Here is a 14,689-nt window from a genome sequence, read left to right as displayed (position 1 = left end):
TACTGGTGTTTACTGTTTTATTAAAATGCCTATCACTTAAATTTTGGAAGTCATAAATACACTTAGTTTTCCTCAAAACATGTTACTCCTGTGATATCTTTACAGAAAAAAAGGACTGACTTCTGCAAAGGAGATTGGTAAATGCAATTTTATTCAAAATTGTTTTGCTTAAGAAGTAAGTTTAGAACTGGTATTAATGGTGTCAGGTATAGGCAGGTGCCAATCTCTTTTTGCAACTCAGTGGCTGTGTTTAAAGCTGCTGATGTTCTAATCACTTCTGAGCTGGAATCATCTGATAAAGGAGTAGGTGCTCACTTGCTACCTTTAGAGCATGGAAATTTCAGGTAAGTAACTTGGGGATGCTACCATTGACCAAGATCCTTTTATAGACTGCTTCAGCTACTCATGCTCCAAGGAATCCTTTTCCTTGTTAGTGTTAGTCAGTTGTAGAGAATTTGTCATGAACATAAGGAAAGCAAAGTTGATATTAAGCTAAATTTAGGATAATGGAAAGTGTTCCTGGTTTTGGTTTTTTTTTTTTTTTTTTAAAATCTCACCTTGGCTCTTTCTTCTTCTTGGCAGAGAAATTTCTCGATGTCTGTAAACAGTGCTGCTGTCCTGCGGTTGACGGGACGTGGAGGAGGAACGGTGGTAGGGGCTCCTCGAGGTCGAAGTTCCTCTAGAGGTCGAGGTGAGCTGTTAGTGGAAGGTGCTGCAATGTGTGCTGGTGATCCAGGTTAAAGCTTCTGAAAGATGTTAGATGGAGCTTGGTTATAGCCTGATTCTCTCATGCCCAGTTTCTTTTCCCTTAAAGCTTTGAAACCCTTCCCATAAGATGGTGTTAGAGAATGAATATTGTGTTCAGTGATTGTTGTGCACACCTTAGTGCATGTCTGGTACCTGTGTTACATGCCTTTGTCAGATTGGTGGGTGTGGAAAGCAAAATGGAAAGGTAGTTTTGAGGTGGAATAGGAAATTGTTTGGTTCAGAACTGTTAGAAATAACTATTAAAGGTATGAAACCAAATTATAGGGAAAGGAGTAGAATCCACAAATGTATTTAAAAAATTAAGATTGTAGTAGGTGGTGTTCAGTGTTCTGAAAAGTCATTTTTATTTATTAACATCCTGAGAATAAACAGTAGAAGGTTAATGGAAAGACATAATTGAATTTGGGAGAAATTTGAGTCTTGCCAATTTTAGTGCATCACTATACCCGATGTCTCATCCTGGATCACCTCAAACATTTGCGAATGAATTGAGAAAATGTCCTCAAGCCGTATCATTAGATTCAAACCAAATTGTTAAATCTAGAATTTATCTTAGCAGTTCCCTTTCAATGTGCATACTGCTGTGAACACTATTTTGGGTGTGTTATGTATCAACATGATGGGTTACATTTAGAATACTAAGAAGCTAATAACTTGGAAATACCATCAGGAGTAATGAATCATGGAACCTCTGTCTTTGCAGGTGCTTAGCTGAGGTTTCTCTTAGGGTCCTTTCTAATTTAATTCTAAATGTTCTTAACTGGTGATATTTTCAATAACATCTTCAGAAATCACTTCCATATGTAATTAAATGCTCGACCAGATTTTTGCTCCAGCTTAATTTGTTCTCTCATTTCTGTTCTCACTTCTTAATCCTGCTTTCTTCTTGGGTTACATCTTTCAGATATTTGTAGATTGTCATCTGTCCTCTTGGGGTAGCTTTCCAGCTAAGGCACATACGTTTAAACTTTTACGAGGCTATCTCCGGATTTCCCTGTCACTTCTCCTTCTTTATTTGGCATTGTTTTTGCACAAATGCTCAGGGCTTAATTAAAAAAAAAGTATGTGCCCATACATAGATGACACATATATACCTTGTTATATTTCTGTTGTATATTTGAAAGCTGTTGCTGTTTTGCTGTGATTTTAATGTGCTTATTGGATTGCTACCATCCATGTTTCACTTTCTCTAGGAATACATGCATTAATTTTTTTTTTTGTGCTTAATTCTGCAAATGAAATGAATGCTACTTAAGATTTGGTGATTTGAGATTGTATGACCACTAGTGTGCTCTCTAGATTCAATATTGAAATACTTTGACCATTAACAATGAATGTCATCCTTATGCAGTGGGTTGCTTTTTAATTGCCCCCACTAGTTTCAGTGAGGTCATAGGGTTAAATATAGCAGAACTTGGCTTCTCATCCAGTAATTCTATTACTGAATTTGTATGCATGGAAATTTTGTTTGGCAATAAAGTTTGTTTCATTACATTTTAGTTGACAGAACTTAAAGTCTATGCAGTATTAAGACTGTTTGAAAGTGTCTACTGCATATATCCCCTAGCTTTTCATGTTTCGTTTCTAAGAGATGTTAAGAAACATCAGCTCAAGAACTTTGCAAAACTCATCTTTTTCACTTGTTTTTGGTTTCATCCTTATTTGATCTTTTTCTCTTAATTTGTATGAATCATTATATGCTGTGCTTGTTACTCTACTCTGTCGTTCTTATCTTCTGCTAAGCTGTCAATGACACTTTTCTCCAGTAAATTTCTTCAGTAAATTACTGAGCTTTCCCTCTCTCCTTGATGCTGGTTGCTTCTCGTTTCTTCCACTCTTCCCCTTTTCATTTTATGAGCAATTAGTCTTGGACTTTAGGCATGATGAGTCCTCCCAAAGTTTCTATACTCCGTAAACAAATTAGGACTTCTGCCAGGACAAAACTGTACATTTTGTACATTTTTTCATAATTATACACATGATGTTCTTGTAATTAAGGACTTTGTTTCTAGTAGTGTTGGAATGTTGACATCTAAAGTACAAAACTAACATGTTGCTTGCAAGTAGCAAGCTTTAAATGCAGTTCTGTTTTTTCAAGTTACAGTGAAAAGGACTTGGAATTTCTTCAGAGTTTGTTCACTAGATGAACTCTTTCACTTAACAGTTGGAAAACATTTTTCTTTATTGCACTGCAAAACTGCCTGGGTTCAAAAGGTTATCTGGTGTTTTTCATGAACTTTACATCATTGTATGCAACAAAGCTGCTGCTGATCAGTGCAGACTTAGCTTTACCAACTCGAGATTACTGTCTTGAAGTGACTTGCACAACAGTAACTTCAGGGAAGAATTTGCATGTACGATTAGATTTGTTAATTAAGTTCCCTCACTGAGGCACATGTCCCAGAATTGTGTTCCAGCACTGGGGATCGTGAGAGGGACTCTGTGACAGATCAGCAAGGGGAAGACTGGGTGACCTGCTGGGAAAGGAAGGTTATTGTTAGAACTTTAAATGTGACTTCTCCTATCAGTAGCTAAAACTACAATGTAACACTCAGTAAATACTTTCTCAGTAGTCACTCCAAGTCTTACTGACAATGAGTACATTGAGCTGATGTGAAAATGATTACGGTGTGGAAGTCGCTTTAATTTTTGTTTAAAATTTGTATCCCTGTGTGCTGAAATACAACTTGGTGTTACTGTTAAAACCCATTTGCAGTGTGCAAGTGCCATCACTAATACTGTATGTGTCTTGTGTGGAGACAGAAATCCAAAACATTTTATTTAGTTCTGAAGTTACATTCTCTAAAGAAACCAAGCACTTGCACGTGACCTTTTTTCTAATTGACTTGTTTTCCTGGGAGCTCCCTGTGGTGTGCAGTTAAGCCCTGTGCTTTGTGCTGGCAGGACTGGAATGTCAACATTCATGAATAAGAGCCTCAGACGAGGAGAGATTTAAATAGTCCCTGGAATGGGCTGTAAGCTTACTGACACCTTGTTTTGTAGCTGTTCTCCTTTTTGGTTAAGACCCTTATGAAGGGTACTTTGCTTCCTGATAGAGCTCTTTCCCCTCCCACCCTCTTTTCCCCTTTGTCATCTGTCTTTGCTGCTGTTGGAAAGTGTGTAAATGGTGTGGAAGTGGCAAGTTCTCATACCTAAACAGCAGTAGTTGAACTACAGTTATCCTGCTCTTCCCACACGTGGATCCTAAACTCCAGTCATGCTGTAATTTCAAGAATTTGCGTGTTGTATTGTGATGTTCATTTTTTGTTTTTTGGGTTTTTTTTGTAAAGACAATTAAAATGACAGTGTGTGCTGCTTCTTGCCCACTTGCTTGTGTCTTTTATTTTTTACTTAAATTCAGACTTGTCTGTTTTTTAGGTTAGAGACTCTTGGCTGTTATGATTACACCATATCCAGTGGATTGAGGTCCTCATTCTGAGGTTTTCAGGGAGTTACTGAAATACAAATGACACAGCTGCACCATTCAGTTCTTCAATGGAAGAGTTTATTGACATCTGTTGACTTTGCATTCAATACTTTGTGCAACATCTACACTTAGAAAGTCTGCTCCTCATGTACCAGGCATTTTTTCGGAAGTGGCATTCTGTTTAAAATAAGCATGTTGTTCTAGATTTATTAGCCACAAAAAAAAGCCAAGAAGCGCAGAAACAGAATGGTGAACAGTGTGCTGATATGTGCAATTTTATTCTCTCTGCAAGCATTTTTTGTATGTTCTGTTTTCAGTATTAGCTGTGTCCTGGTGTGCACTTTCAGGTCAGACTTATCTACGTAATACTTGCTGAATAACTGACTTTGTACACCACGGTTTTCCTTAACTAGCTACTTAGCTTCTGTAGCTTGGTAGGATCTGTTTTAATGTGGTATGCCTCTCACACAGTGGTTTACTTGGTTTCTGCTGGGTGCTGTTGAATGGGCACCTCTCCTTACTGCACCTGGACGGGGCACCTTGCAGAGGGCCGTGAAGGGTTGGCAACACAGCCGGGGTAAAAGTGGCTTCAGTAGGTTCTGACCGGTCCTATGTGGTATCAGTATAGCTGGGAGTTGAGTAGTGTGGCCCCCCCAGGCAGCCTTAAACTGAATTGCTGAGATCGTTTGTTTGGATCGTTTGCAAGGTTATCTTTTAATTCAGACCATTTTGGTGGCTGAGCACAAGTGAAATACTGATGAACCGTGATGTAGAGGGGGCTAAGTGGAGAGAGGTTTCTCAGGCTGTCGTTTCAGGTACTTTTAAAGCTGCCGTAAACCATGCTGCTGTTAGAATAACTCTGATTTTGTTCTTCCCTTTATACAGGGCAGTTGCTTTATTTGCTGATGAAATCTCCCATATTGCCAGCCTTTGGCTCTGCCAGTTGTGTGTCTGCTATCAGTAATCAGTGTGCATTCATGCTTGCTCACACTGCAAGGGGAGCGCTGCAAATGTTGCTGTCGCTCGCTGTACAGAACAGAAAAGGACAACCAGTTTTGTTTCTGTTGGAAAAGCGTACGCAACTTTCCACCTCCACTACCTCAGAGACACGAGATGAGTCAGTGCCTTTGTTCTGCTTTGACTCTGCCTGTCTATGGCTTTCTCTTGTGAACTGCTTTTGCTTTATTATCTCCTGTGAGAGGAAGGAAGAGAGCTTCCCTGTAGTGAAGAAACTAGGCAAAGATTGCCATTGCATGAGATGCTTAAACTTTCCTGGGCTGTATTTGTGGAGAATAACAGCTTGGAGTCCTGTTCCAGGATCTTAGGGGACCCATAACGCCCTAACTGGATAAACATTGTGCTACTTTTGATGTTGTATCACATCTTTACTCCTTCTTGCCTTTACAACTTACTTTGCCCTCGTGACTATGGTCAGCCTTGAAGTATCAGACTTGCCACAGAGAGCATGTCCGTGTTTCTAGTACAGTCAGAGGTCTGATGCTAATCTCTCCTCTCTTGCCTTGAGTGCTCAGTCAACTCTTCTGTCTCCACCTGAGTTTGTGTAAGAGCAGCTATGCTGCATCAGGCAAGGGATCGTTTAACTCAATAGTCTTGTCTCCAGCAAGAGCCAAAAGAAGGCACCTTGGCAAGAGAATAAGGGCTGTGTAAAAATACAAAGGTGAAGAAGCAGCCCATAAATGCTCAGCTTCCAGACACTTGCAGCTCAGTGTATTTCCTGAACCAGAGTGGTCTCTGTGTTTAGTAAATATCAGAGTTATTTATCTTTTATGAGTTTGTCGAGTCTCCATCTGAACTTAAGCATCCCCAAAACTGTGGTGAGGAAGTCCCCATCTCTGATAAGGAGGTCTGCCACTGAACTGCATTGCTGGTGCTAGGAACAGGTTAGTTTTGTCCAAATCCTGTTTCTGAAGCAGAAGGAGAAATCGTACAGATACTTTGTGGCTTCCTTATACATCCTGCAGCCTGTACTGCCTGATACAAAATCACTGTGTGTTTGAGGAGCCTGACTGAATTATCTGGGGATCGCTTTTCTTTTTCTCTGCCTGGAAAACAAGGTTTTTTTGCAAGAGATTGGTATAGAATAGTAGAGAAACTGTTGCAGCTGCCTTGATTATTTCAATTTTTTTTAGAGCCTCTTTTCATAAGACACTGAAATATGGTACAATTCCTTGATGCATCCAGGGGTCTTTAGATTTTAGATGTAGAGTTTTGTTGTTACTACTTTTTTTTTTTCAGAAGACTAGAGAGACTGGAGTCCATTCTCAAGGTGTTTATTTCCTGTTTGACTTGGTCATTCTGTCTTACTCCTCTGGATCCCTGGCCAGGTTTGCACCTTGTCCTTTGAGGTGTTAGTTTTCTTGAAGCCAGGAAGAGAGAAGTTTGAAAGGATTGAGGTTTGTGATAGTTTCACAGCCAAGAATTCCCTTTATAGGGTGCTTTTTAGGTTCTTGGGCTTGACTATAGAGACCGCATGTGTATGTAGGAAAGGCATTATCCTGACAACCAGCTGATTGATGTATTTCACTTTGTCTTCTTTCCATGAGATACTTGAAATGGTAAGTTAGCTGATAAAAACCTCCCATTTCTTCTGCTGTAGAACTTTGTGAAGCAGTGTTTATCTTTTGTAGATCTGGAAGCTTCACCCCAGCCATTAATCTAACCAGTGCTGGAAGCGATCTTGAAGGTCTGGGGATGTGTGTGGGTGTTGTTTTTCTTTTTTTTTTTTTTTTTTAACCAAACACCCCACGCCTACCCAAACATTGAAGATGTGCTTCAAGATGCTTTACTTGAGGATACATCTGTGACTTTTTGGCTTGAGGCTTAATACTTGGTAGCCACCTATGGAGAATAATTTCTTGAAAAAGTAAAGAGGGTAACTTTTATTCTGTAGCTATTGATGTTCTTCATGGTGTCCTGCTTATACCCATCCTGTGATCCTTCTTTTCTCCCCGCTGCTCCTGGGGGAGATTTCTGCTGGGAATCACTAGAACTTAATAGTGGTGAAGCTTCCTTCTCCTTTATTAACCTTGACAGCAGTAATTATGAGTACATCTGCAGTGCAGTACCACTATACTGGATTCTGCTGTTAAAAGCAATGTGATTTTTGTGAGTGTAAAGCACACGTGTACTGTGTAGATATTGTGTGAACAATGCATCTTTGTATGGTAATTTCTGTTGGGTAAGTATCTTTTTTTCTGTTTTTCTGCATAGTATTTATTTCAGAATTGCTTGCCTGGTCTGTCTGATCTTGTGCTTCTTTAAGAATTTTTTACGTGCGACTCTTTCTTCAGTCTTTGTTTCTATTTCCCTTTGCCCCAGATAATTTCACTGGAGCTTAAGACTGCAAGATTAGTTCACAGGGACACCAGGAAGGGAAAACCTACCTGATTCTTTCAATTTTTATTATTATTTGTACAAACATTTGTGTTTTTTGTCTTTTCAGGCAGAGGCCGAGGAGAAAGCGGTTTCTACCAAAGAAGTTTTGATGAAGTGGAGGGTGGATTTGGGCGAGGAGGGGGCAGGGAAATGCACAGATCACAGAGTTGGGAGGAAAGGTAACAGAACTCTAGCCCTTAAAGTTGTTTTTCTTTAATATACCTCTGCTCAGCTTCCATTTGTGCCTTTTGACTTCATAAAAACACTTTAGGGAAAGTGATTAGGTGTATCTGTGAGTGGAATGTCTGAATTTCTAAGATGGAGTCAACACAGTAATGTTTCTAAAACTCAGGAGCAAGTAAAAGAGCATTTTTGCAAAGAATTTTTCTGCTGAGTTCCTGGGAAGAAGGAACTACTTTAAGAGAATATGAATTATGACAGTTGCGGTAGGAATGATGGGTGAAAATACGGGTTGCTGAAGGATTCACATCAATTTTAGTCTCAACTTTGCTGACAGTACTTAGGGTCACATTTCAAAATGTACCTAGTTGGCAAAGGCTGTGTGTGTATCAGTGTTCCTGAAAATTTCAGTTGTTGCTTGGACTTTTAAAGATACTGTCCATCAAGCTCTGATTTTAAAAAAGCCCCCTACCAAATTTAAAAAAAAAAAAAAAAAGAGCCATACCTAACATTGAGTGGAGTAGTTCCAAAACCTTATTTGAAACTTCTATTCTGCCTTTCTAGGGGAGACAGACGCTTTGAAAAACCAGGGCGAAAAGATCCAGGTATGGTTTTGTTACTGTATGGGCAGAAAATGGGAGGGAGGAGCAGGGTGTGTTTTGGGAAAGGGACCTACATGCACACAAACCTTTCTTATTGCTCCAAGTATATTGTTGATACAAGATTCATGATACTGTGCCAGGGTACCTAAATGTGTTCTCAAAGTGTTGGTTTTCGTATTTTGTGTTGTTTTCGCTGTTAGACTTCTAAATGTTTTAGATAAGAAAAATCTGCAGTAAGTAGGTTCTATTTATTAAATTAAATTGTGATGTCTACAGCTGGAACTCAATTTCTGTACCTCTGTGAAAGGAGCCTGTACTGATTAACAGGTGTGCTGTGGCAATATGCCTTTTCAGGGCAGCTTTTAAACATTCTTGGTGTGTGCTATTTTGGTACATAGGACTCCTGGACCATGTGACCTATTTTTTGGAATGTGATGTAGATCCCAGCAGCAATGTTCTGAGGTTCCCATACTGATGGATTTACTGTCTGTCAAATTAGTTTTTCATCATACAAATCTTCTGTTCGTTCAGGTTATCATCTGGTCCCCCTCTCTGCCATTCCTCTCCTGTTTCTTAAATGCTTCATGCTGGCCACGTTCAGGCAGAATACTGGGTCCTTAATTGTGACCCAGTATGTCTGTTTGAATGTTCTGCTGCACTTGAATTGAAATAGATTGTCAACTTGGAGATGGAACATACCCGTTTAGGTAAAATCTGTATTCTGAGAGTGGTGAGAACGTTCAAGCAAGTTCTCCTCTGTCAACTGGTTGTATAGTAACCGCAGTGATTTTCTGCTTCGTGGGATCATGCGTTGGTTGTTCTCTGGTATGACCTTGCTCTTTCTTCGTGGCATGTTTCCACATGCATGTACCACAGCTCTGCTTAGTGAGAGGCTTTGTACTAGTAAACGCTTGCTGACAATGAGTCTTGTCTTTTTAGGACCCAGAGGATTTTTTGGTCTTTGCTGAAGGAGTCTTGGCTAAATATCGTCCCTAGTGACCATATTGATAAAACATAGATCAGAAAAGACAATTGCAAGTTGACTTTCAAGACAAACAAAACCAGAGAGATTCAGTTGCAATTAGAAGTTGACAGGAATGTATTTTAATCCCTGCTTAGCTGTCCATATTTTTTTGTGAGTAGCATAAGTTTTCATTTTAATAGTTTTCCAGATTACCATGGTGGCGCATGCCTTAGGAGTCTTAAATTACCATGTTTGCTTTCAAAGCCCTCTCAATCCTCTCTCAATTTAAAGAGTGCTTTTATTTTTCTGCTCTTTCAATTGAAAGTGAAGACAAGACTAAGGTGTTACTTGTTTTCCTCATTGTTTTCCTTAAAAAGAGGTTACTTCTAAAAATAGCTAAATTGGTCTGAGACTGTTCATCTTTAAATGCTGGTAGTGAAACTTCAGACTCAGTGTATCTTAATATTCAGAGACCTTTTGGAAAAAAAATGAAAGTAGGAGAAAATAAGTACTACTGAGATTTCAGGACTGCATTTTTTACAAAAGACAAATGGATATAAAAGTAATATCTACCACAGTTGATTCCATTTTATTTATTTAACTCCTTCCTGTTCTTGTGATAAAATTACAACACTTCCAGGTTCAGACTATAGAATGTACCACATTTCTGATCAAGACTGTGACAAAAATACTGCATGTCAGTTTAGGATAAGATGTATCCCTCAGTTGAAATTGAGAAGTATTTACTGTATGCAAGATGTCCTTGCTGAAGCTGGATTCTGCCTGAAGGTGGAGGTTAATGCTTCAGCTAGTATAGAGCATGTCTCGTTTGTGGCAACTACTAGTGGTCAGGACTTTGGAATGCATCTTCTGTGAACCATTTTCTAGAGAAGATGGTGCCCCGTGTGCTTTGTTGAAAGTCCTGGTTCATCACGACGGATGGTGTGCTTATTCTCAAATCATGAAGCTTTCTGTAGTATCTGGTTGCTCCTCTTAAGTCTCTTTTTCTATTTCTCTTCTAGTTTGATCTTACGTGGCTAAAAGCTCTGTAGCACAGTATGATAGAGGCAGGAGACTTGCAATCTTTCTGAACCTTTAATATTAAAAAATTGTTTTAACAATAGTAATTTATGTTTGCATATCGCTATGTTAGAGATTAATGTCCCAGTAAGTGGGAGGACCATTTCTCTCCTCTATCTTCAAAGACAAGGTGGAGAGCACAAAGATCTTAACAGAAGGTGTTGGTCTTGTTTTGACTCAAGCCTTGATTAATGAACAAATAGTTACTGTTATGTAAAGGCTTTCCAATGACAAAATATTTGGAGTGTGAGATAGGGATACAGATGTGCCAAAAGAAGTCCCATGTTAATACAAGCACTAGTGTACCACCCAAAGCAGTGGAAGCAGAAAGATCAAGGAATGAATCGACATGCAGCTTATCATTCAGGCTAATGTGCTTTATCAGATGCATATATTGGTTTCAGTTACCCTGGTTAAACCCCTTAGTTTAGGATTTTATTCCCTAACGTTATTGTGCTTCAGTTTTTCATTGCTCTTTCATAGGGCCTTGGATTAGCCTCAGATTACATAATTTACTGAGTTGCCAGCTTTTTCATGCTCTTTGTTCTGGGTGATCATGTTACAGAATTAATAAGAGATCCAATATTAAACTCTTCTCGGCATTCATAATGGATGACAGTGCAAGAACCCCTCAATTAAAAATCATGAGATTGAAGTGTAATAGACCTTCAACAAAGAATTGCTTCTCAAATAGGATCAATATGCTGTTCTTAAAAATTAATGATTGCTTTTTCGGTGCTCGCAACAGTTTGCAAGTCACATTTGACTGATTCTCAACATAAACAATATCTGTTCCTAGTTTCAGTATGCAAATTGAAGATGTACAAAGTATTTGCGAGTTTCTGTTGCAGATTGTCACAGTTCTGACAGACTTCATTGAGAACCCAAATCGCTTCTGGAAGGGTGAAACCATTAGCAAAGAAAATGAGCATGTTGTTTTCTTGATCATGGCTGTCTTTTAGAACTGCACAAAAGCTGCTTAATTTTCTGTGCAGCCTCTTGACTAATACCAGCTTAATAGCTGAAGGGATTTGATTAGTTACCAGCAATTGCACACTGGTAGTAAATAATTGTAATGTAGATTAAACAAGATTTAGTAAGTCAGTTGTGGAACCTGATTGAGTCCTGTTTAATGTGTATTTTCTGGTTAGATTAAGAAGACTCAAATATAAAAAGGGTGTTCAAGTGACTGTAAGAAGGATGTTGCATTTCTTTGAATTGCACTTTCCCTTACTCTGCCTGGCTTGTTTTTCTTCCCTACCTTGCTAGCAAGAGGTGCATCCAAAGCAGGTTCATCACCAGCTTGCTCTGACAATGTTAGTCAAAGCATAGAGTGCAGTTTTGTTGCATCAGAGCCCATCAGCAATTTTTCTAGGCTTGTATTCCAATTTGGGTCATGGCATATTTCCAGTACTTTAGCAGACATCCATGGGTCACCAGTTCTCTGGAACTGTAAGAGCAATAGGGGTGTTTTGTCTACCCCTTGTTCTGCAGCTGTTCTGAAGTAACTACACACTTGTTTGTCTAATTTGCTTCTGTAGTATTCTTCAGCTTTACATTCCTAAAGATAATATTTGATTATTGCATTTAGTGCATGCTAAACATAGTTTTTTCTTGCTGTTGTACCCCCTTTTAACCAAATCTATAAATAGAAAATTATTTAAAAAACAGGACAACTTCTAAAGTATCAAGTCATTTAGAAACCAAACAAAGCAGCTCACACTTTGATTGGATGTTAATTGAAATTAGAAATAGCTTTAGCTCTAAATGGTGAGATTATAGTACCTCCTGTTGGGTTTATGCATCTGAATTTTGGAGCAATTGGTTTGTCTGAGAGTGGAGTATGTGATATATGGGAAAACAATGCCTCACACAATAAAGCTTTTTTTTCTTAAATGGTTATTTCAGACTTGACACAGGAATGTGTTCTACTGCTCTTGCACTGGTTCTTAATTTGTAGGACTCTTCTCAAGTGTTATATTGGTAGAGAACGTGGAAATAACACTTGCAAGAAATACTTAAAAATTATCGGTACTGATACGAGGGTGGAAAAGGGATCTTTAGACTACACATGGGTCACTAGCTAAGAAAAGTAGCGATGAAGGCAGTGTAACTTGATAGTGTGGTGCTCTCCAAGCTCCACAGTATTCATGAATACTTTTACATAAAATTAGATTAAAAAAAAAAAGATTTTGAGAGTGTCTGTGATAAAACCAAATCTGTCTGAGGTTTGGAATGTGGGGAGGCAATACTTGAACAATTTTGGAACGAGAGCTGAATTGCATTGAAAACATGGGCCTTCTGCCTCATTCCTCTTGAAATATGAAATGCTCTGATGTGGCTGCTTCCCATTTTCTCAGACCCTAAAACAAAACAGCTTTTTGCTAACCTCTTTTAGTTGTGAACATGCTTCAGTTAAGCATTTTGGGGCTCAAGAAGAATTTGGTTAAACAGTATCTCATCAGATAGCTTGAGACCATTTTTCCTGCTGCTGACCGCTTCAGTGAAGTTAAAAGGAAGCATTTTTGGTAGTGTATTATGCAGTTGTCAGTGAAAGTTGCTATTTATGCCGTCTTGGTTTCTGGGAAAAGTCTTTTACCTTTGAAAGGTAATTTTTATTTTGATACTTGACTGTTCAAGTATGAACACATAATAGGCACTGCTTTTGTTGAGAGCTTGGAAATAATTATCCATCATTCTGCTTATCCTTTAGCTTCTTAAATTATTTAGGAGCTTCAGAACAGTGTCTTAATTGCAATAGGTTTATGAGGCACTTACAAACTATACCTGAGACTTCTGTATTTTTTAATTTTTTATTTTAAAACTGATTCAAGCGTCTCTAAATATTTTTGTGCTGTGTGTACAGGCAAATATTGTTGTTAAAAAGCATAAAATATAAATGGATGCAGTTCTACTCATGTCAGATCTACTTGAGACAAGCAGCGCAAAGGTGAGAACATGTGGAATGTATGGTTCTTTTTTAAAAAAAGTACATTAATTCATTTAGAATAGTCTGTTTTCCATTGCTAAATAATTTATTCAGTGTTTCCAAATACGAAAAAAACTTCCACTGCGACATTTGTCATATACATCAAGATTTTTCGATAGTGTCTTCATAGACCTGTCTTGAAATGAGATGTTCTCTTATTTGGCAGAATGAAGAACTACAGTTAGTATTTACAATTTTGCTCATTAAGCACAGCAGGAGTGCTTTTCACTGCCATGAGGGATTGGCAGTACTTTCTAAGACTGAATTCAGCCATCTGAAAACTGATACAACTCTGTATCCCCAAAGAGTTAAGAGAACAGAAAAACTAAGATCTTGGATGAACAGAGTTGCTTATCCCAGAACTAATATATTTACTTAATACCCCGTATTGGTTTTGACGGAGTTTTTTCTTTTGTACTGTTGTCCATTTTGGCACAAGCTGGTGAATTATGATTTTGGTCAGCTTTGGGAGTTTTGAAGGTCTCTCCATTCAGGGTCAGTGCGGCTTTAATCATAGTCTGGTGAATTCAGCAGGTAGCTCTTTTAATATCCAAGAATTAGTACTGTGATTCTTGTACCTGACTTGTCCTGGGTGGTTAATCCAGCCTTTCCTCAGTTTACATGGGCACAGCAGTTCTCCTTACTCTGTGTATCATGTTGTAATCAAAAGGATGGGAGTATAAGAGAAAGATCACTAGAAGATGGCAGGGCAGGCAAGGAAGGAGGGTTGTAAATGGAACCTGAAAGTTTAATGTAATAATAATTATAAAAGCACAAAGTTCAAAGTCTGTTCTCTCTATTCTGTGAGGCCAGTCTCGGAGAGCTGGAAGCTGTCGGCGTGCTGTCCATTGATGCGGATCTCCTTGTCAGTCCTTTTTGGACTCTTTGAGTCAGCTGCAGCTGGGAGCTCAGGAATAGTCTTGTCAAAATTCTCCATCTTGATCTGATATTCACCTTTGGCATTGCGGGCTAGCACGGAGGCGAAGCGATGGTACAGCATGATCTCTGAGGGGAGGTAGGATGTTCTCCTTTGACACGTTTCTCCTGTGCCCTCCTGCACAGCTGACAGAAAGACAACCAGCTCAAAATGGTGAGCAGCTTCTCTTTGGAGGAGAGCAGCCAGAGGGCTGGATGAAGTGATCAAATGGTAGTAGGTCAGTGGAAAGATGAAAAAAGGACACTCATTTGAAGTAACGCTGTCTAGGTGGAAGTCCACACTCGTTTGGTGCAGCTGCCCATTCTCTTGTTCTTGGTAAAGTATAGCAGAAATCTGGACGCTAGTC

At 38.9% G+C, this 14,689-nt stretch overlaps 1 protein-coding gene across 12 annotated transcripts in view; it reads left to right on the top strand.

Moving 5' to 3' along the window:
* Window positions 1-14,689, top strand: part of GIGYF2 (GRB10 interacting GYF protein 2) — a 76,950-nt gene that overhangs the window by 20,672 nt on the left and 41,589 nt on the right. For 11 of the 12 annotated variants that reach the window (XM_074877883.1, XM_074877889.1, XM_074877887.1 and 8 more), the window contains 3 exons: window positions 583-691; window positions 7,659-7,770; window positions 8,336-8,376. In XM_074877883.1, coding sequence (XP_074733984.1) covers window positions 583-691; window positions 7,659-7,770; window positions 8,336-8,376 — 262 coding nt within the window. The remainder of the gene's footprint in view (window positions 1-582; window positions 692-7,658; window positions 7,771-8,335; window positions 8,377-14,689) is intronic. The other variant, XM_074877890.1, reaches the window with a different exon arrangement.

The sequence above is a fragment of the Strix uralensis genome, chromosome 9 (assembly GCF_047716275.1).
Source record: "Strix uralensis isolate ZFMK-TIS-50842 chromosome 9, bStrUra1, whole genome shotgun sequence".
In the NCBI taxonomy this organism is placed as follows: Eukaryota; Metazoa; Chordata; class Aves; order Strigiformes; family Strigidae; genus Strix; species Strix uralensis.
This window is presented reverse-complemented; position numbering and strand designations above follow the sequence as displayed.